Raw genomic sequence first — 26,072 nt, forward strand, 5'->3', positions numbered from 1 at the left:
AGACTCTGTCCTGGAACAATCAATTTCTCTGTGTCAGTCTGTCTGCCTGTCTGACTGTCTCTGTGTCTCTCTCTGTCTTTGTCTCTGTCTCTCTGTTTCTCTCTCTATATATATATATTTCTGTCTCTCTCTCTTTTTCCCCTTACTGATCGACATGGAAGCTTTGACCTATTCTGTTTTGGACGTGGGTGATTGGCCCTTCCTTAGGCAACCTGATGGTCCTACATTCTCGGGCGCTCACCATATTGATGCCAGACTTAGTGTGGGTAACCATCTGTCTTAGCCACTGCATTCTCAAGAGATCCACCAGCCTCCTTGGTGAGCTAAAATTACAAGCATGTTCCATCACACCAGCCCTAAGCCCCTTCCTCTTAAACCAAACAGGCATGACCCCACTTTTGTTGTTTTCAGCAAAAACAACGTGACTTTATGGGAGTGTGGGGGGCAGTTAGCTCTCTAGTGATATTGCTGTCAATGGACAAACTATCAGATGATGTTACAGTGGGTTCTCCAGCTTTACTCCGGAGTGTGGTTATGGCACCTTTAAATATATCAATAATGCACTCAAATTCTATTGTACGGTGAAGTTCTTGCAAAATGCTGTTGGCTGAGGCATCCTTAGGTGAGGTAAGTCCATTGATCACTCCAGTTGTACTTCAAGTGGGAACTAAGTCAAGAAATTCTTCAAAATGACCCCCCTCTACATAGAGATATCACTTGTAGAAAAGATTAAATAATAGAAAGCAAGATTTGGAGCATGTTATTTGTTTAAATAAAATTTAATTAGATAAAGCATGATTAAAGTCCCTATTTCAGAAATTTAATTAATATATAGATAAGTTTAATAGGCTTTACTATTTAAAGTTCATATAAATTAGGAAATATGGGAAGAATCTGCAATTTCATCAACACAGGGAGGAAGTGATCTTTGACTTATTTGGCAAATGCTAGGAAGCTTCCTGAGGCCCCCCACTGCAGAGGTTGAGTTATTTGGCCAGGGTCATAAAGCCCCTAGGTATCTGAGGAGAGGGCAGTTAGGTGGCAGAGTGGTTAGAGAACTGGACCTGAAGCCAGGAAGACTCATGTTCCTAAGTTCAAATCTGGCCTTAGACACTTACTAGCTGTGATACCCTAGGCAAGTCACTTAATCCTGTTTGATTCAGTTTCCTTATCCGTAAAATGAGCTGGAGGAGGAAATGGCAAATCACTCCAGTAGCTTTGCCAAGAAAATCCCAAATGGAGTCACCAAGAGTCCAACATGACTGAACTGGCTCAACAACACCAAAAAATCTGAGAAGTATTTAAACATGAGTCCCCTGTTTGAAGCCCAGCAATCTATACTGGAATCCATGCTTCTCTAAACATATACATTACTTTTTTTTTTTTGAGGTAAGATCTAGAAAGAACATCAGAGTCCAAACCTCTCGTTCTGCAGTGGAAGAAACTATGGCTCAAAGTCACTGAATAATTTGCCAAAGGCCACAAGAGCTGGTATCTAATCCTAGAATGACTCCACAACACAGGGGTTGACCATCAACACTCAATTTAAGTTCCATGTTTGAGTTTTAGAAATAAGAATCCAACTAAAAGAACTGTCAAGGAAGCAAGTAGGGAGAAAATAAAGTTTATCGGCAGAATCACTTTCTGTGCCTCTACCTTCTCTTTGAGGGCAGAGAATCAGGAGGACCTGAGTTCAAATCCAGCCCCAGACACTTACTAGCTGTGTGACCCTAAGCAAGTCACTTAACCCTCTTTGCCTTAGTTCTTTATCTATAAAATAAGCTGGAGAAGGAAAATGGCAAACCTCTCCTGTATTTTTGCCAAGAAAACCACAAATGAGGTCATGAAGAGTTGGACAGGACTGAAACAACTCTACAACAACAAACCTTCCCTTTGGCAACCCCTCTCCAAGACCCCCCTCTCCAAGATCTTTATTACCTTCATACAGTAGCCTGGCTTCCCTGATTCCCCCATTTTGGTGCCCTAAAAGGGTCGGAGACCAGTACCTGAACTCTAGACATTTCCTGACCCCTGTCCTCACTCTCCTCAGTCATAGTGAATAAAATCTCAATTCTTCACAATCCCTTGCCTTCCTTAATACCTCATCTGACAAACTAATTCACATCTAAGATCTGAATGTGGCTAAATGCAATTCTTTCAGATTTATTTCACCAAAGGATTTCGGTACCTTAGTCCAACATTTCTAAAAACTAAACTGGTCATGGAACATTTCAGGGCTTGACAGAACCCACAAATACTGGGGCGTAGGGGTGGGGTGGGTATGGGTGGGTCTGATGGTGTTCAATGTTCTTAAGATTAAAGGGACTAGGGAAAATTAGGCACCAAAAAAAAAAAGAGGAAATAAAACCTTTGAAAAACTTTGAAAAATGTCATCTGTAATAAGTGTTTTGATGCAATTTTGTTTTTTATACTCAAAGGGCTTTGTGATCCCATGATGTAAATATTCTGTCTAATGATGCAGATCACAGCCTGGCCATACCCACCCATCCTGGGCTATTCTCATTCATGCTCTACATCCCTAAATTCCCCATAGTTAGGTCTACCTGACTTGTTGGGACCTTCCCCAATTTATGTCAACATCCTAATTATACTGAAGGAACTACGAAGGCTGTCCAAGGCTGTCCAACGATAATCCCTTGCTCTTGCCATGAGATCAGTCCATCTTCATTTTACCCATACATTCCTTTGATTTCAATGAAATTTAAAATGTTATTGAGGGCAAATGGCTAGTGTCACCATTTCCCCATAGAATCCCTATTCCCATTACCTAGAACATCAAGGATCTCCAGAGCAGAGTTTGGAGAAAACTATCTTAATGCAAAGGTTAAATCCAATAACATGAGTGTTGTCAACACCACCAGAAAGCCAGTAGAGACATTTTTTTTTTTTTTCTGTAAGAGGAGAACCAATCTCATGTTACCAAGTAGGCAGCTCTATATTTGACAAAAATAGACAGTGGGGCCAGACTATTATTTGAATTCCCATAAGCCAAGATAAACATTTATTCAACATCAAAAAAAGTATTCAGTATCATTCATTAAACATTTATTGAGCCCCTACCATGTACAGAGGGAGATATAAAGGATAAATAAGACCTAGTATTTGCCCTCAAGGAACTTAAATTAAAAAGTGCCGTTTAAAAAAAAGGTTTGCAAATATCCAGTTTTTTTTTCCTTCCTTCCACCCTCCTTCCTTTCCTTCCTTCATTCCTTTGTCCCCCCTCCCTCCCTTCAAGCTTTTCTTTCTCCCTTCCTCCTTCTCTCCTTCCCTCTCTTTCCTTCCTTCATTTCTTCCTTCCTTCCTTCTTTCCTTCCTTCCTTCTTCCCTCCCTCCCTCCTTTCCTAAGTGAGAGGCAATGGAGTATAGTAGATAAAGAGCAAGCCTCAGAGCCAAGAAAACCTAGTCAAGTCAGAGGCAGAACTGCTCTGGACACCAGTGATCCTGGTAAATTCACTCAACTTCTCAGTTCTCTAGGCAGTTCTCTGAGACTGTAAGTTACAGAGAAGGTGCCAGCCTGAACTGGTAGAGAGAGTTTTCTCATCTGGTAATTCCTTATGCAATGAAATCATAAGTCAAAGCCTTATCCTTCTTTCCAAGTATTTGCTGTCACTATACATTAAGAGGAACCTCCAGTTTATTCTACTAATAACTCCATGCCATTTAAGTACAGGAAAAAAGGGATTAGGAAAACTGCAAATCTGCAGTATTTCCATTCAATTCATTTATAGAACCCCAGAATCCTTAGCTAAAAGAGCTCCAGAGATTCCATCTACTCTATTCTTCCCCTTCCAGGCCTTTAGGATACACTTAATCCATCCCAAACAGCAGGATACATAACATACCCAGGGAATAAAAGCATCCCTTACATTGAGGTAGAGGGAGATGGGGATTGAAGAGAGGAAACTGTGATCAAACCCTGTCACTAACCTCTCCTAGCAAGGCACAGATCCAAGCTTAAGACCTTAATGAACCTGATCTTAGGATTCAGAGCTAGAAAAACCACTTGGTCCAATCTCCCTATTTTTGCAGACAAGGAACCAGAGATTCAGAGAGTTTAGGGGATATTCATAAGGCCCCCCCCCAGAAGTACTTAAGTAGCAAGTAGCAAGGTGAGCCTGTCTGCTTTTTAAAAAAATTATTTTATTTTTTCCCAATTACATGTAAAAATAATTTTTAACATTCACTTTTTAAAATTTTGAGTTCCAAAGTCTCTCCCTCTCTTATGTCCCTCTCCACTTCTTGAGAAGGCAAACAATTTGATATAGATTATACATGTGCAGTCATGCAAAACATATTTCCATATTAGCCATGTTGCAAAAGAAAACAAACAAAAAACCCCAAGAAAATAAAGAAAGTTTAAAAAGTATGTTTTGATCTGCATTCAGATCTTTCTCTGAAGGTGGATAGCATTTTTCATCGTAAGTATAAATCCTTTGGAATCGTCTTGGATTGCTGTATTGCTAAGAATAGCTAAGTCATTCACAGCTGATCATCACACAATATTGCTGTTACTTAATACAATGTTCTCCTCATCATGCTCACCTCACTTTACATCAGTTCATATGAGCCATTCCAGGTTTTTCTGAAAGCATCCTGCTCATCATTTCTTATAAGCACAATAATATTCCATCACAATCATATACCACAACTTGTTCAGTCATTCCCTAGTTAATGGGCATCATCTCAATTTCTAATTCTTTTCTACCACAAAAAGAGCAGCTATGAGTATTTTTGTACATATAGGCCTTTTCCTTTTTGTTTGATCTCTTTGGGATATAGACCTACTAGTAGTATTGCTGGGTCAAAGGGTATGCAGAGTTGGAAAGCCCTTTGGGCATAGTTCCAATTTGTTCTCCAGAATGGTTGGATCTGTTGACAACTCCACCAACAGTGCATTGGTGTCCCAATTTTTCCACATCCCTTCCAGCATTTGTCATGTTCCTTTTCTGTCACATGAGCCAATCTGATAGAACCTAGGTCTACTGACTCCAAAGCTAAAAGTGACTCCAAAATGTTCTTTGCAATTCACCATCTTTGGTCTCTTTCTGAGCATAATTGTTTGGATTGTTTTTGGTCATAAAATGATCATTTTGTGATGGACAACTTATTTACTTAGTAGCTCCAAAATTTTGTAGTTAACAGCCACCTCCTAAATTGGTTGTTTTGAGTCAGAAATTGCTATTCAGTCATTCATCTGTGTTCAACTCTTCATGACCCCATGAACCATAGAACACCACGCCCTTTCATCCTCTACTATCTCTTGAGGTCTGTCCAAGTCCATATTCACTGTTTCCATGACACTCTCTATCCTTCTCATCCTCTGCTGTCCCCTTTTCCTTTTGCCAAGAAAACACTTCCACAGCTGAGCTTCCTTTCAGCTTTGGCCCAGACGCTTCGTTAGTACTGGAACTACTCATAGTTGGCCTCCACTCTTCCCCAGGAGTATACTGGAGACCGTCTGACCTGAGGGGCTCATCTTCTGATGTCATCTCTTTTATCATCTTAGTACTACCCATGGGAGTTTCTTGGCAAAGATGCTGGAGTAGTTTGCCATTTCCTTCTCCAGTGGATCGCCTTTTCTCAGAACTCTCCACTTTGACCTGTCCATCTTGGATAGGTATGGCAAGCCCCTCTAGTAGGAGTGATCCAGGAGGGGATGAGTCAGAAGACCCAGGTTCTAATATCAGGCTCACCATTTATTAATGTGTGACAATGTGTAACACTTTCAATTCTCTACGACCCCACAGCACCCCCCCCCAATTTTCATCATCTAAGAAATGTGGACAATTTTGAACATCTACGTCACCAGGTTGTTTGAGAAAAACTCTTTCTAAAGAGATATACAAACATGAGCTTCTATTATTAATGAATCAGATGATTCCTAGTTTAGAAGAAACTTTCAGTGGTTATTTTGGTATGTTCTCCCGCCTCTGCGTAGGATCATTTCTTTCTCAGACAGATAAAGGTCTACCTTCTTCCTACGGAAATAGAGTCCATAATTTTCTTTGGAAGTTTGAGTGTTGAACAGCTTTAATTTTCTGGAAGTTTATCCCAGGAAATGATGCTGTGTGCACATTGATTCTTTTGTTCTCTATCCATAAAGAGAGAGCACAGCTGGTTATACCATCTTCTCCAGTTCTCCTTATACTCAATCTTCTCTTTTCCAAGAGAAGCAATCCCAATTCCTTCAGCCTTGGAAGTTAATATGAATGAAACAGAGTAAGAAAACAGAAAGCAGATAGGTTTGTGATTGATGGATTAAGGTTTCAGAAGGTCAAGGACAGACGGTCCTGCCTAGATGGTGCTTAGGCATCTAGGTAGCACAGTGCATAGAGCATTAGGCCTGGAGTTAGAAAGACTTGAATTCAAACCCTGCTTCAGATACTTAATAGCTGTAGGACTGACTGGGCAAGTAACTTAAGCTCTATTTGACTCAGTTTCCTCAACTGTAAAATGGGGATAATAATAGTACCTATCATGCAGGGTTGTTTTGAGGATCAAATGAGACAATATTTGTTTTTTTTTTTAATGCTTAGCACAGTGCCTAGCACATAGTAGGCACTATATAAATGCGTATTCTCATCCCTTTCCCTTGGATAGAAAGAATAACACATAACTAATAAAGCAGGTATTAAGTAGGATACTGTAACATCACCAAAGTCATAGTGGAAGGAACACTGAATTGGGAATCCAAAAACCATAATTCAAATCCTCACTCTGCTACTATTATCATCTACGACTTTTGGAGAATCACTGCCAGTTTAGACCTCAGTTTTTTCATCTGTCAAATGGGCATGGAGGAGGAGACTAAGGATTTCTAAAGCTCTAAATCTTGTGATACCTAATAGCAGCTCTCTTTCAGAGTACTATAATCCACTTATATGGTCTTATCCATTCTCACAACTCCTTTATAAAGGAAGGCAGCATACGTTGCTATCATACTTTTATGAAAGTTCCATAAAAAATACCTCCTAGAGAATTCAGTTGACTTGCAAAGAAGAGGCAGGATTAGAATTTATTTTCCTGACCAGGACCATGTATCCCATGAACATCCTCAAATCCTGAGTTCCCTTTGGGCTGTTTGTCATTGGCTATGTGGTGTTCCAAAAGAGGCATCTGTTGCAGGCTTGCCACCTCCCACCAGAGCAGACCAGACTGTCTCTGCTAGGTTCTAGCGGTCCATAAACACTCCCACACACATGCATTCTCTCAAGGAAGAGAGGCTATCATCCTTTCCTGGCCTAATCCCTCATACCCACTTCTCTACATAGGAATGATTCAAAAGACCAACTTCACTATTAGTTAATATGAAAACTCTTTTTAATATGAAAGCCCCACCCCAGCCAATGTAAGATCATTACTGATCATTCATTCATTCAACCACCAAATATTTATTAAGTAGCTACTGTGTGTTAAACACATCCAAACCTAAAGAGCATGGAGTTTCTTTCTTTACCATCCAAAAAGCAAAGGTGACTAACATCCTTGGCAAAGAAGAAATGAACCATGGGGAGAACCCAAGAAAAACCAGATAGATTTTTAAAAGCCAATGCTCATAATAATTGGGTGAGTTGGATTCTCCTGGCAGTGGTCTATTCTTCCATTCCAATCACCTCTGAGTTAAAACTGTACAGATGGCAGCTCCTCCCCCTACAGAGATCTCTGATTTTCTGGATGTTACCACCAAATCCTGCCAAAAGAAAATGGAAAATCAGAAGCAGCTGGATTGCATTTCTTCTGCAGTCTATGAAGAGCACTCTCTGGGCAGAATCTAGTCATTGCCCTCATCTTCCTTCCGCTGGAACCTTGGACTTCTCCCCTTGGTCCACCAACTCATAAGTTTTTACTTTACCTTTCAAGGAACCAGGCCTCCCTCCACACCCAGGCCACCTCAGCATCGTGGGATGCCTTTGTGCTAGAATTCAGCTCCCCTTTATATGTTTTGTTCTCCCATTACAGTATAAGCTCCTTGAATGGCTTACTTGTATTTATATTCTGAGTGCTTAGAGGAAGAGAAAAAGAAGGGAAGAAGCATTTATATAGCACCTACTATGTGCCAAACATTTTTCAAACAATACCTCATTTGATCTTCACAACAATCCTGTGATGTTACTATCCCAATTTTACAGAGGAAACAGAGGCTCAGTGACTTGCCCAGGGTCACACCGCTAGTAAGTGTCTGAGACTGGTTTTTGAACTAAGGTCTTCCTGATTCCAGGTCCAGTACTCTATTCACCAGCTGCCTGTATTAGTACAGTGTAGTGCTTGATACATAGCAAGCACCTAAAAAAACTTTATTTATCTATTGTCCTATCTTTATGTCCCTTTTATGCACATATTATAATTTATTTTGTATAACCTATTTCATATTCATTCCCCTTACTCCCATAGCCGTCAGGTCCCATCACCTCCCTCCAAGACCAGTGGTTATCAAACTCAGACAGAAACAGATCCCTGGGGGCCACATACATACTTTTTGTTCAGTCATTTCAGTTGTGTCCGAGTTTTCATGGCTCCATTTGGGGTTTTCTTGGCAAAGACACTGGAGTGGTTTCCCATTTCCTTCCCCAGATCATTTTGCAGATGAGGAAACTGAGGCAAAGAGGATCAAGTGATTTGTCCAGGGTCACACAGCTTAGTAAGTATCTGAGAACTTTGGAATTGACTCTGAGATATGGGAGAAGCTGGCGCAAGACCACCTGGCATAGCATGTCTGTATCAAAGAAGGGGCCGTGCTCTATGAGCAAGCAGAATTGCAGTGGTTCAAAAGAAACACGATTCACAAATTTTGAAACATGTTCGTATGAACAAATGTTCATATGAACTATTTGTGCCCAACCTGTGGGAGAGCCTTCTGAGCCAGTATCAGTCTGCAGCCATGGTCGGACACACTGTACCTTGACCCCGGCATAGTAATATCATTTTTGTCCTTTCTGAACATGAAAGATAACAAACAACCAAGTGTCTGAGGCCTGATTTGAACTCAGGAAGATGAGTCTTCCTGACCCCACTTAGAAAACCGCAAGTTAATATCATCTGTTTTGTCTTGTATTTTTATTTATTTTGTCAAACATTTCCCAATTACATCTTAATCTGGTTTGAGAAGCACTTACCATGAGTTTGACACCTCTGACCTAGACATTTACAATGATCGTGGAAGTGTTTCCTCTCCAATCCATCCTTCATTCAGCTGCCAAAGTGATTTCCTCAAGTGAAAGTCTGAACATGTCACCCACCCCAAATCAATAAAATCCAACGGCCCCCTATTATATCAGAAATATCAAGTTTTCTGCTGGTATTTAAAGTTCTTCACACTCAGCCCCTTCTTATCTTTCCAGTGTTATGTTTTACTCCCCCCACCCCCAATCCAAGTACATTGGCCTGCTTCCTCTTCTGAACATTAGAATACTTTATCTCCCTCCCATGCCTGCCCACTGGCTACCCCAAATTCCTGCAACATTCTCTCATTCTCTCTGGAGACTTACTTAGGGGATTATCTTCCTTCTCCTCCATCTACAGGCTGTCCCAAAAGTCTTATAGCAGTTTGAAGCCCTACACCTAGGTATTTTCATGTCTATGTCTCCTTTAGAAAGGGAACTCCAGGACTGGGACTGTTTTCACCTTGCTTTGTATTCTCAGCATTTAGCACAGTGCCTCCTACAAGTCATACATTGGTTTACATAATTTTATGATTCAAGTAAAACGTTTCTCTTTCATCTTCTGCAGAAAGCCTTTCCCATCTCCTTTTAGCTCTAATTTTGTTCTTGTTGTTGTCAGGTCATATCTGACTCTTCATGACCCCATTTGGGGTTTCATTGGCAGAGATACTAGAGTGGTTTGCCATTTCTTTCTCCAGCTCATTTTACAGATGAGGAAACTGAGGCAAACTGAGGTTTAAGTCACTTGCCCAGGATCACCCAGCTAGTGTCTGAGGCCAGATTTGAACTCAGGAAGATGAGTCTTCCTGACTTCAGGCCCAGCACTCTATCCACTCCACCACCTACCTGCTTATACCCCAAACGAAATCAGAAAAGAGGAAAAAGACTCCTATCAACAAAAATATTTATAGCAGTTCTTTTCATAGTAGTAAAAATTTGGAAATGAAAGGGATATCCTCCTATTGGGGAATGGTTAACAAATTGTGGTGTATTAATATAATGGCCTATTATTGTGCCATGAGAAATGACAAAATGCCCAGTTTCAGAAGAAACTGGGAAGGCCCTGATGCACTGATACAGAGGAAAATGAACAGGAGCAGAACAATTTATACAATGGTAACATTACGAGAAGCACAGTTTTGAAAGACTTGAGAACTCTCATCAGTGCAAGCCCATTGTGATGTCAAGAGTAGGAGTTATGCAGCAAGGAAGGCTGATGCCTAATAACTAGGAAGCTGTAGAAGAAGAAGGAAGGAAGGAAGGAGGAGGGTAGCAGTGGTGCCAGACTGAAGTGAGGGAGGGCAGTCACCCCATACAGAGGCAACTGAGGACAATGCCAGCAGGCTGGTCATTTAATCTCTGTCTGCCTCAGCTTCCTAATCTGCAAAGTGAGATAATTACTAACAACTACTTTCCAGTGTGTTATGAGAAATAAATCAGATAATATTTGCAAAGTGCTACATAAATGTTAGCTATTAGCTAACATTTGTATAGTGCTTTAAGGTTGGCGAAGTACTTTACATACATTGTCTATTTTGATTCTACATGACCTTTTCTGTTATTTCAGCCTCTGCTAAGGTCATTAATAGAGGTGCTCATTCTGTTTCTTAAATAGCTGGCAGACTTGTTAGTCTTGAAGCTCTTGGGGAGTATTCTTATGAGCTATTATTCCCCCTTTCCACCATGAGAGATGCATAAAATTGAGAGGCAGGAGGATGGAGTGGACCTAGGATCAAGAAGTCATGTGCCTTAATCATTTTTCAAATTCTAATTAGCTCTGTGACCCTGGATAAGTCACTTAATCTCTCCCTCACTTTCCTTATCTGAAAAATGAAAGTGTTGGACTCAATGACTTTGAATGCCCTGTCGAGCTCTAAACTTATGAGCTCTGAATCCTAGTATGTTACGGATAGAGATCTGAAAGAGAATGCAGTCTGGCCTTCTCATTTTTTGGTCCAGAGAGGTGCAACCAAGGCTACACTGCAAACTGGAAGATGATGATTTGTTTTGGGGACAAGGGGAGAGGGGAGGAGGTTAAAAGGGAGAGAAGGGATTCAGAAATCACATTGCTCCCATTCATCTGACCCTGAAGGCAAATTTAATCTGTTTTAGGTTGACTGGGAGTGGGGGAATAGTTCAGAAGGAATAGCCTATGATCACTTCCTCACAAAATGGTCTCCTATTTCCATACATAGGACAAACAATAGAATTGTGGCCTAGTTTTGGGAGGTGCATAGTATACCTTCAGAACTAACTTCTCCCAGGATCCACACATGAATCCATGTCTTCAAATTCTCAATCTAGGAGCTGGGCTTGGAAACTAAGCCTACCTCAGATGCCCCTATGGTCTCCTCTCCCCATAAACTTGGGTGCTAGGAAAAACAGAATCACAGAATTTTAGAGTCAAAAGGAACTTTATAATAGCTATCATCCATACCCTACTTTAATATAGCTGGTTATCCAAAACGTGGTGTTGGGTTCAGATTCCAACTTCGACGTTTACTACCTGTGTGACTTTGGTCAAATCATTTAAACTTCCTGGGCCTCAGTGGCCTCTTCTGTAAAATGAAGTGGTTAGATCACATAGCCTCTGAGCTCTTATGTAACACTACATGATTCTACAACATCCATTGAGAGGGACTGATGCTCCTGAAATCGTGTCCTCTTCAAGCTTGCAATAATATACCAATACTAACACTTCTTACCCCACAGTGTTTAAAGCCCTTTGTATGCATTCTTTCACTTTATTCTTAAAATGACCCTGGTATAAGACACAGCAGATATCACTCCCATTTTACAGGTGAGGGAAGTTAAATGATCTGTCCAAAGTCAAACAGGTTATGAGCAATGAAGCAAAGATTAGGACCCAGGTCTTCTGTCTCTTAATCTAGATCAGAGGAGGAGAACCTGTGGCCTTGATGTCACATGTGGCCCTCTAGGTCCTCAAGTGCAGCCCTTTGACTGAATCCAAACTTCACAAAACAAATCTTCTTAATAAAAGGATTTGTTCTACAAAACTTAGACTCAGTCAAAAGGCTGCAGTCAAGGACCTAGAAGGCCATATGTGGCCTCAAGACCGCAGGTTCTACACCCCTGATCTAGATTTTAAGCTCTTTGTAGACAGGGACTCTGTCTAAGAGTATGTCTAAAAGTCTAGCTAGAAACATAAGCCATTATTGAATCCCCACAGCATCCAGGGACCGCATGGTGTGAGGCATGTTGCAAATGCTCAGTAAAGATGTGTTGATTTATCTTCTGTCTATAGACTTCTTTGCTCTATGATTGATTGACTTTTTATTTATCAACTTAAATAAAAATGGAAATGACACTGTATTTGTTTTGAAATAAATATAGGGTCATGTGTGATTTACATTTGATAAATGATAATATCTGAATTATAATTTGTTGTTGTTGTGAGTCATTTCAGTCATATCTGACTCTTTGTGACCCCATTTGGGGGTTCCTTGGCACAGATACTGGAGTAGTTCGCCATTTCCTTCTCCAGCTCATTTTATAGATGAGGAAACTGAGGCAAACTGAGGTTTATTTTTTTTAAGTGATTTGCCTGGGGTCACATAGCTAGTAAGTGTCTGAGGCCAGATTTGAGCTCAGAAAGACAAGTCTTCCTGACCTCAGGCCTGGCTCTCTATTCACTGTGCCACCTAGCTGCCCCATAAAGAAAACATGACAAATACATAGTTTTTTATTCATTTCAGTCATGTCTGACCCTATTTGGGGTTTTCTTTTTTTGATTTTGATTGTTTTTTTGGCTAGGCAATGGGGTTAAGTGACTTGCCCAAGGTCACACAGCTAGTAAGTGTTATGTGTCTGAGGCCAGATTTGAACTCAGGTCCTCCTAACTCCAGGGCCAGTGCTCTATGTCCTGTACCACCTAGCTGCCCCTATTTGAGGTTTTCTTGACAGAGATACTGAAGTGGTTGGCCATTTTCTTCTCCAGCTCATTTTACAGACAAGGAAACTGAGGCAAACAATATTAAGTGACTTGCCCAGGGTCATACAGCTAATAAATGCCTGAGGCCAAATTTGAACTCAGGAAGATGAGTCTTCTTTCTAGGCCCAACACTTTATACATTGAACCACTTAGCTGCCCCACTATACTATAACAAAGGTAACAAATGATTCAGAGACGAAAGTTGCAAAATGAAAGAAAATACTGGAATTAAAGAACTTGAAAGACTTACGTGGCTCTTTGCCATGCCTCCATTCAGGCTTCAGCTACAATAATAAAGACAATCTTATTTTTGGAGACTTTCAAGGAAAGAGGTTTCCTGAACTTTTGGTTTATATAAGTGCCTTAGGGTTTGAAAGTAATTTCCACAAATTAATTCAAGTGAGCCTTAAAATAACTCTGTGAGGCAGATACAATTATTGTCCCCATTTTACATTTGAGAAAACTGAGGCTCAAAAAAAAGTTTAGTGACAACTTAGGGGCTGGGGTTACAAAACTAGTAAGTGTCTGAAACAGGATTCAAACTCTGGTCCAGCACTGACTCCAAGTCCAGCACTCAAAACATTACAATGAATATATACTACATTGCCTTTCCATACCTAGGGAACAGAAGTTTCCTATTCCAGAGTTAAAGAACCCTTACAGTCAGAGATGTTTTTCCAGATTCAATATAACCAAAACCTATCCTACTTCAGCTTAAGAAATCCCCACTAGAACTGCCCTCTCAACAACAACAAAAAAGTAAATATGCTCACCTCCTACAAATTCACACCTTAACTTTATCTTTGTCAAGATATGTAATCCCATAAATGGTCAAAGGATATGAATAGGCAGTTTTCAGAGCAAGAAATTACAGCTATCTATATTCATATGAAAAAATGCTCTTAAGTCACTATTGATTAGAGAAATGAAAATCAAAAAAACTCTGAGGTACCACCTCATGCCTATCAGATTGGCTAACATGACAAAATAGGAAAATAATAAATGTTGGAGAAAGTGTGGGAAAATTGGAACACTAATGCATTGATGGTGGAGTTGTGAACTAATTCAACCATTGTGGAGATCAGTTTGGAACTATGCCCAAAGGGCTATAAAATTGTGCATACCCTTTGACCCAGCAATACCACTTCTAGGACTGTATCCCAAAGAGATCATAAAAATGGGAAAAGGACCCACATGTACAAAAATATTTATAGCAGCTTTTTCTGTGGTGGCAAAGAATTGGAAATTGAGAGGATGCCCATCAATTGGGGAATGGCTGAACAAGTTGTGGTATATGAATGTAATGGAATACTATTGTGCTATAAGAAATGATGAGCAGACAGACTTCAGAAAAACCTGAAAAGATTTGCATGAACTGATGCTGAGTGAAGTGAGCAGAACCAGGAGAACATTGTATACAGTAATAGCCACATTGTGTGATGATGGACTTTGATAGACTTAACTCTCCTCAACAATACAAGGATCTAAGACAACTCCAAAAGACTCATGATGGAAAATGCTATTCACATCCAGAGAAAGAACTACGGAGTCTGAATGCAGATTGAAGCATACTATATTCTCATTCTCTCTCTCTCTCTCTCTCTCTCTCTCTCTCTCTCTCTCTCTCTCTCTCCCCCCCCCCCCATTTCTTCTCTCTTGTGGTTTTTCCTTTTGGTTTTAATTCTTCTTTGCTACATGACTAATGTGAAAATATGTTTAATAGGAATGTATATGTACAGTCTATATCAGATTGCGAGCTGTCTTGGGAAGGGAGGTGGGGAGGGAGGGGGAGAAAATTTAAAACTCAAAAACTTATGGAAGTGAATGTTGAAAACTAAAAATAAATGAATGAATTTTAAAAAATATGTAATCCCAAATCCTTTAACCTTTCACCTCTAATTTTCAAACCTCAGCATTTCGACTGATCTCCTCTGAACCCTTTCCAAATCCCATTTAAATTGTAGAGCCAGGAAACTAGGCACAGAATTCTTGTACAGGTCTGACCAGTCCTGAATAGAGTTGGAGGATTATCTTAGAGCTTTTCCATGCTTTCTTTCATCTTTTTTTATTCACTGTTTCCCTCCAATCACATTTGTTTCAAAAGTCTTATTGCATTTTCTGTTTAATAGTATGGAGTAAGGTTCTCTATGGCCCCAGGATCCTTTTCTGACCATTAGCAAAATAAAAATCTCCTAATTTGCCATTGTGCAGTTAATTTCATTTTCTTCCTAAAGTAGGTTGATTGCCCTGCCCAGCATCATTCAATGTGCTTCGCATAACTTCTCTAATTTATACATGAAGCACAATCTGAATCTTCATCCTCATCCTGTTCTCCAGAAGGATAGGCTGGTTTCCATTTAAGGAGTGTGCTAAGCTTTTGGACTAAAGTCCTGTGATACATGGGCTGGATTCTAGTTCTGGCTCTCTTTATACAGGTCTATTTTTAACCTTAAAGGGATGGAATCCCTTCTTTATGCTTTCATTTTCCCAACTATAAAAATAATGATATCTTATTCCCACCCCCTGCCACAAGTAAAAGCTTTTCTCCCTTTCCTTGGAGCCCTTATACCCCCTTAAAACTCAACTCCAGTGTTACCTCCTGCCCAGGGCCTTTCCTGATCCCTGCCTCAGTTGTTAGTATCACCTCCTCCCCTTCCCCCCAATCACTTTATATATACTTACTTATCTACACACATGCTGAATTACCTGTGGACATTTACATCTCCACCAGTAAAAGGTAGGCTCATTTAGGACAGTGACTGTTTTCATTTTGGTCTTTGTAGCATGAGTGTCTAGCACAGTACCTACCACATTGTTAGAGTTTAATAAATGCTTGTTGAAGTGAATCAAATTGATTTTTCCCCAAAGGAATACCTGTGTCTTTTTGCCACCTCTGCTCTGAAAAGCAAAAATTGGCAGGAGAAGATGGACGTTCATTATTGGAAAGTTGTCTTGGAAAAATGGCTACACAATCCCTGAGAAGACACTTAGTAAAGGGAACATCCCTCATCTATCTGCTTTCCCTAGGGAAACAGAAGCACGCCTCTTTTGGGTTTACATGTGCTCTTGGGGTTTTCCTCAGCATTTACCTCCCATCTTTAGCTGGAAGGTAGAAACACCTGCAATACATATTTCCCAAAGTTCCAAATTTCTGAGCTGCTAATCTTTCTATTGTGGCTAAGTTCTAAATGCTGCAAGGGAAGGGTTAAAGTGTTTCCTGAACCAGGTTACTATCTGATAAGAGGAAATTCTCAACAATGGAAACACTCACAACTGGAAGGCTGTGAAGGGAGGAAGGTACCAGGGAGAACACAGCCTCCATTAAAGATATAAGCAAAGGATGTATGAGAATGAATGTATCCCTAGTGTCAACAATAATGAAAAGAGAAAGTCTCAAGCGGCTTCAAAGGATTTTTTAATTCTCTCCCGACTGAAAATGAGTATTAACTAATTGGAAATTATTAACACATTCCTTAAAATACTTGGAAATCTCACAGGCAAACCCAAATGTTACCATTTGCTTTCTTTAAAAAAATTTTTTTTTAAATTGATAGCTTTTGTTTTTAGATAACTTTACTTTCAGAATATACCCCCTCTCCCTTCCCCACCCCAGGGGGCTACACTTTGTTTTAAAAAAAGAAAAGAACGAAAAAGGGAAGGAAGGAAAGGCAGCTCAGCAAAACTAATTAACATATCAATGTTGTCTTAGGGTAAGTCTATGTTCCACACAGTGGCTCCTTACCCAGGTAGATAAGGAAGGGAAGTTTCCAAATATTTTCAAGAATGAAATTGCTATTAGCAATTAATTACTAATTGTACCAGTGAAGAAGTGACCTTTTATTTTAGTCAAATACTAACTAAGTGTCATTCTCTGTCCTGGGGACACTTGCAGAATGGACTGTTGTCCATCGTTTTCATGGGATCATAGACGTGAAACGGAACTCAGAAGCCTTCTAGTCCAAACCCCTCAATTTACAATAGAAGAAACTAGAGACAAGAAAGATGAAGCGAAGTCGCACGGGCTCCAAGAAACACAGGTGGAATTCGAATCCAGCATCTGTGACTGCAGAACCACTGTACCACACTGCTTTCCCTCCAATTGCAGCTCCCGAAGAAATGCACGTGAGCGCACACACAAAGTGGAAACACTCCCATTCCATTTGATTACCATTTAACAAACAATAAAAACCAAATCTCTTCACTGCCTGGGTGGCGGGCCTCCACACAAGGCCCTCAGAGCAACTTTCTTGGCCAAAAGATAGAGCTTAACTTCATTTTTTTTTTTTTTTTTAAAGAGAAGCTTAGCATATGTTAACTGTCCCTGGATACCGGCACCCGCTGGAGAGTTAAGAATGGAAAGGTAGCGCGCCCTCACCTTAATGTTGCTGAAGATGGTCCGCTGACAGCTGGTGAGAGTGTTCCCGCCCCGGGATTTGCTCTGCTCAGGTAAGAGTTCCATTCTCAGGCTTAGGGTCACGGGAAAAAGTCCTCTCACAGAGCTGATGGACGGACGAGTCCCCCTCCTATCTATCCTCTCTCTTCTGCTGCTGGTCCCCTCGCTTCAAAATCAGTTAGATTGTTTGTGGCAGGAAGAGCACAGAGTCTGCTCTGCTCTCAGTGGCTATAGGGGAGGAGGGAGACAATAGTAAAGTGGCTGTCTTCCCCTGGCCAGGAGTTTCGCGGCTAAGTCAGAAATGAACGCTGTCCAAGTGTGTGAGAGTTATTGGATTGCCTGAGTGAGTGAGCGAGAGAGAGTGAGGTTAAAGTTTTTATAAGTCAGGACTCCGAGGCTGATGATGAAACTTTTCCTCCTCCCTCTTTCTCTTCGTGTGTAAAGGAACTTTAAAGGCGCAGAGAATCACTACGGCACCCATCCCTGGGGACGCACACGCCCCTCCCACTCCCAGGCAGGTGTGACTCAGTTTCTGTCATCTAGTTCTAACCTCTGGAGATGTAGGCAAAGGAGTTTTCTTTTCTCCCGCACAGCAGGGAAATCAGGGCTCAGGAGCTGGGTTTTAGCAGGGGGGAAACAACGAACACCTCTCTTTTTGGGAAGAGTAACGTACGAAGCGGTGGAAGGGGTGGAAGAGAACGCTGCAGTGATCGAGTTTGGTTTATACATACTTTCATGTATGCAGTTTATTTTTTTTATTTTTTCATTCAAAAGTGACAAGTTGGTAAGAGGGAGGAGAGAGGCAAAGGGGGGGCCAGGGAGACTACTCCTCAAAGAGGTAAGAATGAGCCCTCATCCCTCCCCAGCCTTACAGAGACTTACAGAGATTTACTTGCTTTAGACTCTGCTTGTTTTCACTTGCAGCAAACCTGCGTTTTTAAAGTTCCGGAGGTAGTCTCTTTCTGAGATCTCACTGGGCTTTTGTTTGTGCAGAACAGTGATTTATATTTGAACTGTTCTGTGCCCACGAGAGGACGGTGTGGGGGTAAGAAAGATCTAGAGAATAGATGCAAGCGAGGGGGTAAACTTGAGGGTTTTGAAAAGGAGCCAGAATTAAATTTGAATATTTTGTAAAATGTCAGACGGCCCTTGCAGAGCCTGCAGCCTCACATTGGGAGCAGAGCTGGGAAGACAAATGAAAACAGAACGGTTGGCTAACCGCTGTAAGCGGTTGTAAGCCGCTGGCTCACAAGCCCCTAATACTTTTTTTTTTCAAAGCTACAGTCAGAATGTTTATTTCTTCTCCAGTGTCTTGGCTATTAAGGTACTGACCACAAAGGAGAGAAAGAAAATATTTTACGGACAAGAAAATCTTAAGGAAAAAAATTACAGCAATTTACAAATCCAGTCTTCAATTTATTTCCCTAGGCATCTCCATGTCCCACATAGGTTTCTCTACTGAAACACATTCAGCCTCCTCCCCACTTTGCTCCTCTCATTCTCTTCCAGCATTTTTCTGGGCAAAGAAAAAACAAACTACAGTTTACTAATAACACACCCCAGCTTCTCACCATCTATATTTCTTCCCCCTTCTTTCTCCCCCCCATCTTTCTCAGTCTCTGTCTCCTTTTTTTTCCTGTCTCTTTCTTTCTCTATGTCTATGTGTATTTAAACCTAAAAGCAAATAGAAAGGATTAAGCAAGTTCATTTGTGAATTTTTAGGCCTCAATGCTTGAATTCTTTTTTTTAATGGGGGTGGGGGAGGGGAGGGAGGAACATGCTAAGCCAGTCTAGCAAACATTTCCATCAGCTTTCTGGCCATAAGATAAACTTTTACTTGATTGAGAAACTGGCATTTTCCAAAAGGCACTGTCTAGAGAAATCTCAATTTCCTTCATAGGTTCACAAATGAGAAGCTGAAAATTCTTGCTGCTGTTTATCCTTTGTTCTTGAAGAGTAGACTCTAGGGAAATGATTCTTAACCTGGGGTCCATAGACAAGAGGTCTGTGAATAGATTTCAGGAGGTCCATGAACTTGGGTGGGAAAAATTGCATCTCGATTTTCACTGATCTTTAACTGAAATTTAGTATTTCTTTCCATTATTTAAAAACATTATTGAAGTAAGGGGACCATAGGTTTCATCAAACTACCAAAGCTATCTATAAGAACCCTAGCTTTAGAAAGACCATCTAAGGCTATAGGACAGACCTGAATCTAGACAAGGCAATTGAGAAGTAATCCTACTTCTGAAGATCACCTGGATAGAAGATTCCATCACCACTACCAGTAGTGTGGTGTGGGGTGTTAAAAAGAATTTTTGGTAGGGACACAGGGGTTCAAATGCTGACTTCCCCTTACAGCTTTCGTCACCTTAAGTAACAACCTCTCTCAACTTGTGTTTCCTCCACTCTAACATGATGAGATTGGACTGAGTTAAATATAAGATCCTATGATTTTCCCCAACTGGTTCTCAGTAGCTCTCAATGTCACAAAGTCATTCCTTCAGCAATTCTGAGAAAAAAAAAAAAGACATGATAATTTTGAAGGACTGTTGTAATTTCTAACCAAGACTCCTTTTCTTTAGCTTGTTCGGGATGGGGATAATAAATACTTGACCAGAGCCACAGCTGAGCATAGGAGGCTGTTCTCCGTGCACCTGCACTGAATCCCTGCCTTAATCATGTCTATCTATCAGGAGAAAAACCTCCCAGGCTTTGTCTGGTGCCGGTGCTGTGGCTTTGGGTGGGAAAAACTTTCTTGTCTCCCTCCACTTACAAAGATAATAGATTCTATTTATTACATATATAACAATTCTCAGAGCTGCTAGAAGCATCAGGTGGCATAATGGAGAGAGAAAGAGTTGCAAGAAGGGTCAAGCCCTGCCTCAGACACATACTGTCTTTAGGAGCCTAGCAAGATCCTTTCAGGGTCACAAGTAACTCTCAGAGCAGGTGCTGATTTGCATTGGTAAAAGTAATTTCTCACTGGGATTTCCTTAGGCCAGAGGTGTCCATATGTGGCCCATCGACAGCATTGCTGACCCCCAACACTCCCAAGTGGCAGCTAGGTGGCGCAGTGGACAGAGCACTGGGCTTGGAATCAGGAAAACTCATCTTTCTGATGTCAAATCTGGCCTCAGACACTTAGTAGGTGTGTGACCCTGGGCAAGTCACTTCACCCTGTTTACCTCAGTTTCCTCATCTATGAAATGAACTGGAAAAGAAAATGGCAAACCATTCCAGTGCATTTGCCAAGAAAACCCCAAATGGAGTCACAAAGAGTATGACAATTGAAATGACTCAACAACAACAACAACCACTCCCAAATGGTGCCTGAACCAGATTAAAGTGTAATTGGGAAATATTTAGCAAAATACATAAAAATACAATAAAACATAGATAATGTTAGTATGTGATTTTCTAAGTCAATATGCACCTGCAGGGATCCATTTGTACAGTCTGGTGACTCCATTACTATTTGACGCCACTGCCCTAGAACAATGAAATTCAATTTAAAAAGTTCAGTTAAAAAAATAGTGGTTTCATATATCATTGTCTGGAAAAGCCTTTCTTGATAACATCAACTATGAGCACTGTCTCTCAAACTACTTTATATTTAATTGCTTTGTATATGTTTGTATTTACTCACTTTATATTTACTCTTCATATACTGGTTAGTGTATTTGTTGTCTCCTCCTCCATTACAATGTTATCTCCTTCCAAATAGGACTGTTTCCTTCTTTATACTTGTATCTCCCCAGTACCTAGCACAGTGTAGATAGAGTAGGTCTTTTTAAAAATGCTTGTTGATCAATTGGGTAATATTTATTTTCATTTAGGTGAGGTAAGTATTTTACTACTCGTTATCCCCCCCTCCTTATGTCATTATCCCCCTTTTGTTGCTGTTCAGTCGTTTCAGTCACGTCTGACTCTTCCTGACCCCATTTGGGGTTTTCTTGGCAAAGATACTGGAGTGGTTTGCAATTTCCTTCTCCAGCTCATCTTATAGATCAGGAAACTGAGGCTAACAGGATCAAGTGACTTGCCCAAGGTCACACAGTTAATAAGTGTCTGAGGCTGGATTTGACCTTAGGAAGAGGAGTCTTCCAATTCCAAGCCTAGTGCTTCATTTTACAAATGAAAAAAACCCGGAGCCCAGAGATGCTGAGTGACTTGCCAAAAGTCAAATAGGTCTTGAGCATCAGAGGCAGGATTTGAACCCAGGTTCTCTCACTGAAGCTCTTTCCATTCAACCACTCTAGGAAATTGCCCAGCATCCTGTACCTTGTGAATGATGGAGGCTCAAAGATGAAATCAAGCAGTCCCTGCCCTCAAGAAGCTTCCCATCAGGCAGCTCACCACTGGAGGATATGGCCCTTTCCACCCCATCTCACATAACCTGCCGCAGAAAAAAGCCTGACATACAGATAAGGAAACATCCTCCAAAGAGATGGAAGAGAAAATCAGTCTGTGTCTCTTTCTCACCTTGGGAAAAGATATCAATTCCCTCAGTGCCAGGTATGGAGCCTTTGAGAAACTTTTGTATCCTCAAAGGCCTTTACTCAATTCCCCCTCGGCCTTCTTTTTTTCTAAGCTCAATAAACCCAGTTCTCAGAACCCAGTTCTCTGTTCTTTTCTACTTCTCCGCCTATGCCTTAAGCTCTGCTCTTCCTGCAGCTGACTTCTCATATCTTCATGGCCTAAACTAGAAATAAAACACTAGTAAAGGGCCAACCAATGGTTAGAGACTTCCACCCTTCACTCTGGCTATAAACCCCACCATCATCTTTGGGATGTTGATCATTGTCTTTCTTTGCTCCTTTAGTATGTACAAACTTAGCTTTTCTTCAAAACCCAGTGCCTTGATAATAAGCTAAGAATCCAGGCCATTACCAGTAGCCACATCTGAAGTCCTTATTCACAGATACACTTTCATGCTGAGCTCCTGAGCTGGCCTGTGGCCACCTTTGCACACTTACACACAGAGCAGCTGATAAAGGCCCAACTTGGCTCAAGGAGTGGCTACCCTTAACAATTTAAATACCTTTGTGTAATGAGATATTAACTCTCTGTCTTCTGAGGGCTTTTTAGCTGCTGGTTCCAGCATTCCCCAATCACTCTTGTGTACCTTGGGATACTACCCCCACCCCATGCACGCACACGCGTACACAGACACAGACACAGACACACACACACACACACACACTCACACTCTCAATAGGCCAGTATTTAAGTCACCCCCCCAATCCAAGTTTGCCTCAGTTTCCTCATCTGTAAAGTGAGCTGGAGAAAGAAATGACAATCCACACCCCAATCCAGAATCCCTCCATTGACTACTCCAGATCTATGAACCTAGGAGCCTCTGACAGAGCCCAGCCTGCTGCATTCTAACTTAATAATCAATGAGGATTTATTATTATTAAGGGCCTCCTATAGGCCAGGCACCATACTGGGCATCAGAGGAATGCCAAAACAACAATGAACTCTTCCCTAACATTATTGCCATTTTTTTTTCACCTTGATTAAAATAAGAGCTGACATAGAGCAAGTTATCAGTTCAATTCAGTTCAACAGGCACGTATTAAGTATCTAATCAGTACCAGGGGCTCAGTAAGGTGTCCAGGGTGCAAAGATAAAATCAAGCGGTCCATATCCTCAAGAAGCTTCCTATCAGGCCGCTGACCACTGGAGGACATGACCCTTTCCCCACCATCTCACATAGCCTGCAGCAGAAAAAATCCTGATGTGCAGATGAAGAAATATCCTCCAAAGAGGCAGAGGAGAAAATCAGTCTGTGCCTCCTTCTCATCTTGGGAGAGGAGATCAACTCCCTCACTGCCTCCGGATACACTAGGTTCTCTCTCCTCTGTATTCCTGTAGTTCAATGACTGGCCCAAACTATTCCACTCCTTTACCCTTATAGGAGATAGGGACTAAACCTGTGATTTCATTGATTTAGGAAACTCACCAATGGGGGAACTCCCTTTACCAATGTAGTTTTGCACTGTTTCTGAAACTTATTGTCTCATAATTGCTTAAAGAGCTAAGAGTCTGAATGAGTCCAGGGTCACCCTAGCAGAGGTGAGGCTTGAACCAGCTATTTCCTGCCTCTTTTTTTATTATATCACAAAGCTCTCTCTCTCTCTCTCTCCTTCTCTCTGTCTCTTTCTGTCTCTCTGTCCCTTGTCTCTCCTTTCTCTGTCTGCCTCTCTCTCCTCCTCTCTCTCTCTCTCCTCCTCTCTCTCTCTCTATGTGTGTCTCTCTGTCTCTGTCTGTCTCCCTCTCCATCCTTATACTGTAGTTATTTATGTAGCTATTATATGTATCTTGGCTCTCCTACTAGATCATAAGCTCTCTGAGGGCAGGTATGGTATTATGTATCATCTTTGGATCCACTAAAGCCTAAGTCTTATGCTAGGCTTATGCTAGGCTAGCATAAGACTTCAGTAAATATTTGTTGAGTGTTCAGAAGAAGCTAGGGGACTTAGTGAATAGAGCTCTGGGCCTGGAATCAAGAAGACTTGAGTTCAAATATGACCTCAGACATAGCTGTATGACCCTGGGTAAGTCACTTAACCCTGTTTGCCTCAGTTCCTCATCTGTAAAATGAGCTGGAGAAGGAAATGACAAACCAGTATCTTTGCCAAGAAAACCCCAAATGGGGTCACAAAGAGTTGGACACTACTAAAATGACTGAACAACAACAAAGGGGAAATAATGTTTAATTTCTAACGGTGCTTGTAATTGTTATCCCTTAATGGAGAAGGAATATTCCAAGCACCCTTATTTCTCCTAGACTAGTACTATTTAGGGAGGAAGATAGATGTATCTCTAGGCTAATACTCCCCTCTCTCTGAGAAGAGGAGAGTCACCAACTTCTTACCCCAATCTACTACTTCCTCTCCCGGTAGGAGAAGGGTCTAGGGACATCTACTCATGCATCCCTGTGAGCCTCATCTAGACCAGTATGGAAATATATAACCTACATGGGCAACACATATACCTCCTCAAAATTAGCATCTGCTCTGCCAGTTAGGGCCTTACACAGTTTCCTAGGCCATTGAGAGGTAAATTGATTTGCCCAGAGTCACTCAACCAATATGTGTCAGAGGCAGGACATTAACTCAGATCTTCCTGGCTTTAAGGTCAAACCTCTATTACTCTTCATCTCTCCTTGCTAAGATGTTTGAGTATTACCTTCCTACCATTTTTTCAGAAATTGGAGCCTCTCTTCCACCTCTTTCAATAGAATATAAGTTCCTTGAGAACAAGGTCTATAGTATTTAGTTTTTAATTTTTGAAGCCCCAGTAGTTTGCACATGGTGAGCACTTAAGAAACATTCTTCGAATTGTATTTCCTGCCTATTCCAACTCCAAGTAGCAAGAAGATGAAAGATGCCCTATAAAACCGGCAACTACTTTTCCCTTTGGTGTTCTCTTATTTCCAATGTCTTTATTCAATAACTGCCTCCCCATAGAGTGGGAAAACGATCCCACTGTGTATAACTGGTGACTTTTCCAAAAAAGCAAGCAGTATGAAATAGAGATTCACCGTTGTATACGCAATCTTCATTTTGTGTTTAGCTATGTATATGGAAATATTCTTTTTGTGTTAAAGTTTAAAATTTTAAAAAAAGAAAAAAAATTAAAAGAAAGAAAATGATACCACTTCATTTTTTACTCTTAATGGTGTGTTCATTTTAAGGAATTTTTTTAAAGCACTGATTTATTTCTACCCATTTAAGGATTAGATGTGGGGATGGTTGTTTTAATGGTCTTGGGTTTAATTGTTTAAAGGGGGCAGTTACTTTTGCTCTGCTCATTGTCAACAGACTGCTACTATACCCCAGAATTCATGGTGATCAGTATGGATCAGAGAAGAGAGGGCCCAGTTAAAGACCAGTTTCTACCACACTCTTGGGAAATCAGCTCAAGGCAAAACCAGAGAACAGTGGACACCTTGACCACAATACCGTAATGGAAGACAACTTTGAAAGACTTCAGAATTCTCATTAAGACCAATCATGACCTCTGAAGACTGCTAACAAGGCTTGCTTCCCCTTGTTGGCAGAATTGTAATGGACTGGAGCTATGGAATCAGACCTACATTTTCAGATATAGCTAATATGTTAGGGAAGACTTCCGGCTGGGGAGCAGGAGAGGAAGTGAGCAGGAAATGTTTGAAGTGGGGAAAAAAAAAAAGAAGAAAAAAGCATATAAAACATTTAAAAGACATAGAAGAAAACAAAAAGAAGTTCAAAAGAACATTAAAAATAGGGCAATTTTATGATTACCTTATTAAATTTTATACAAATTTTTAAAAAGAACAAAAGTTCATGATTTCCATTTTTTTTTTGCTCTCCCTCTTGTGCTGAATGTTTGTGCTTGTTGATGTTTGCTAAGTTCATAATAAAAAAGTAAATTCTTTTTAAACTGGGGGGAGGGAGGAAGACAACCAACTCAAGGACTGTTCCTTCTGGATGGCATGTCAGTATCATCACCTTTGAACACCAAGGACAGCACGTTCTGTCCAAAACCTTGGTGGAAG

At 40.8% G+C, this 26,072-nt stretch overlaps 1 protein-coding gene and 1 long non-coding RNA gene across 3 annotated transcripts in view; one reads left to right on the forward strand and one right to left on the reverse strand.

Moving 5' to 3' along the window:
• Positions 1-17,929, reverse strand: part of SLCO2A1 (solute carrier organic anion transporter family member 2A1) — a 149,377-nt gene extending 131,448 nt beyond the window's left edge. The window contains exon 1 of one of the 2 annotated variants that reach the window (XR_003567602.1): positions 17,507-17,929. Coding sequence is in view for 1 of the 2 variants with exons in the window: in XM_027845179.1 (XP_027700980.1) it covers positions 17,507-17,590 (84 nt within the window). In the remaining variant the exon portion in view is untranslated. The remainder of the gene's footprint in view (positions 1-17,506) is intronic. The other variant, XM_027845179.1, reaches the window with a different exon arrangement.
• Positions 16,733-25,757, forward strand: LOC114030382. Its single transcript, XR_003567603.1, has 3 exons — positions 16,733-17,577; positions 21,787-22,042; positions 25,357-25,757. It is a non-coding gene; the product is annotated as an uncharacterized LOC114030382 (long non-coding RNA).
• The last annotated feature ends 315 nt before the right edge of the window (positions 25,758-26,072 follow it).

This window comes from Vombatus ursinus, unplaced genomic scaffold (genome assembly GCF_900497805.2).
Source record: "Vombatus ursinus unplaced genomic scaffold, bare-nosed wombat genome assembly UNPS02014959.1, whole genome shotgun sequence".
Taxonomy (NCBI): domain Eukaryota; kingdom Metazoa; phylum Chordata; class Mammalia; order Diprotodontia; family Vombatidae; genus Vombatus; species Vombatus ursinus.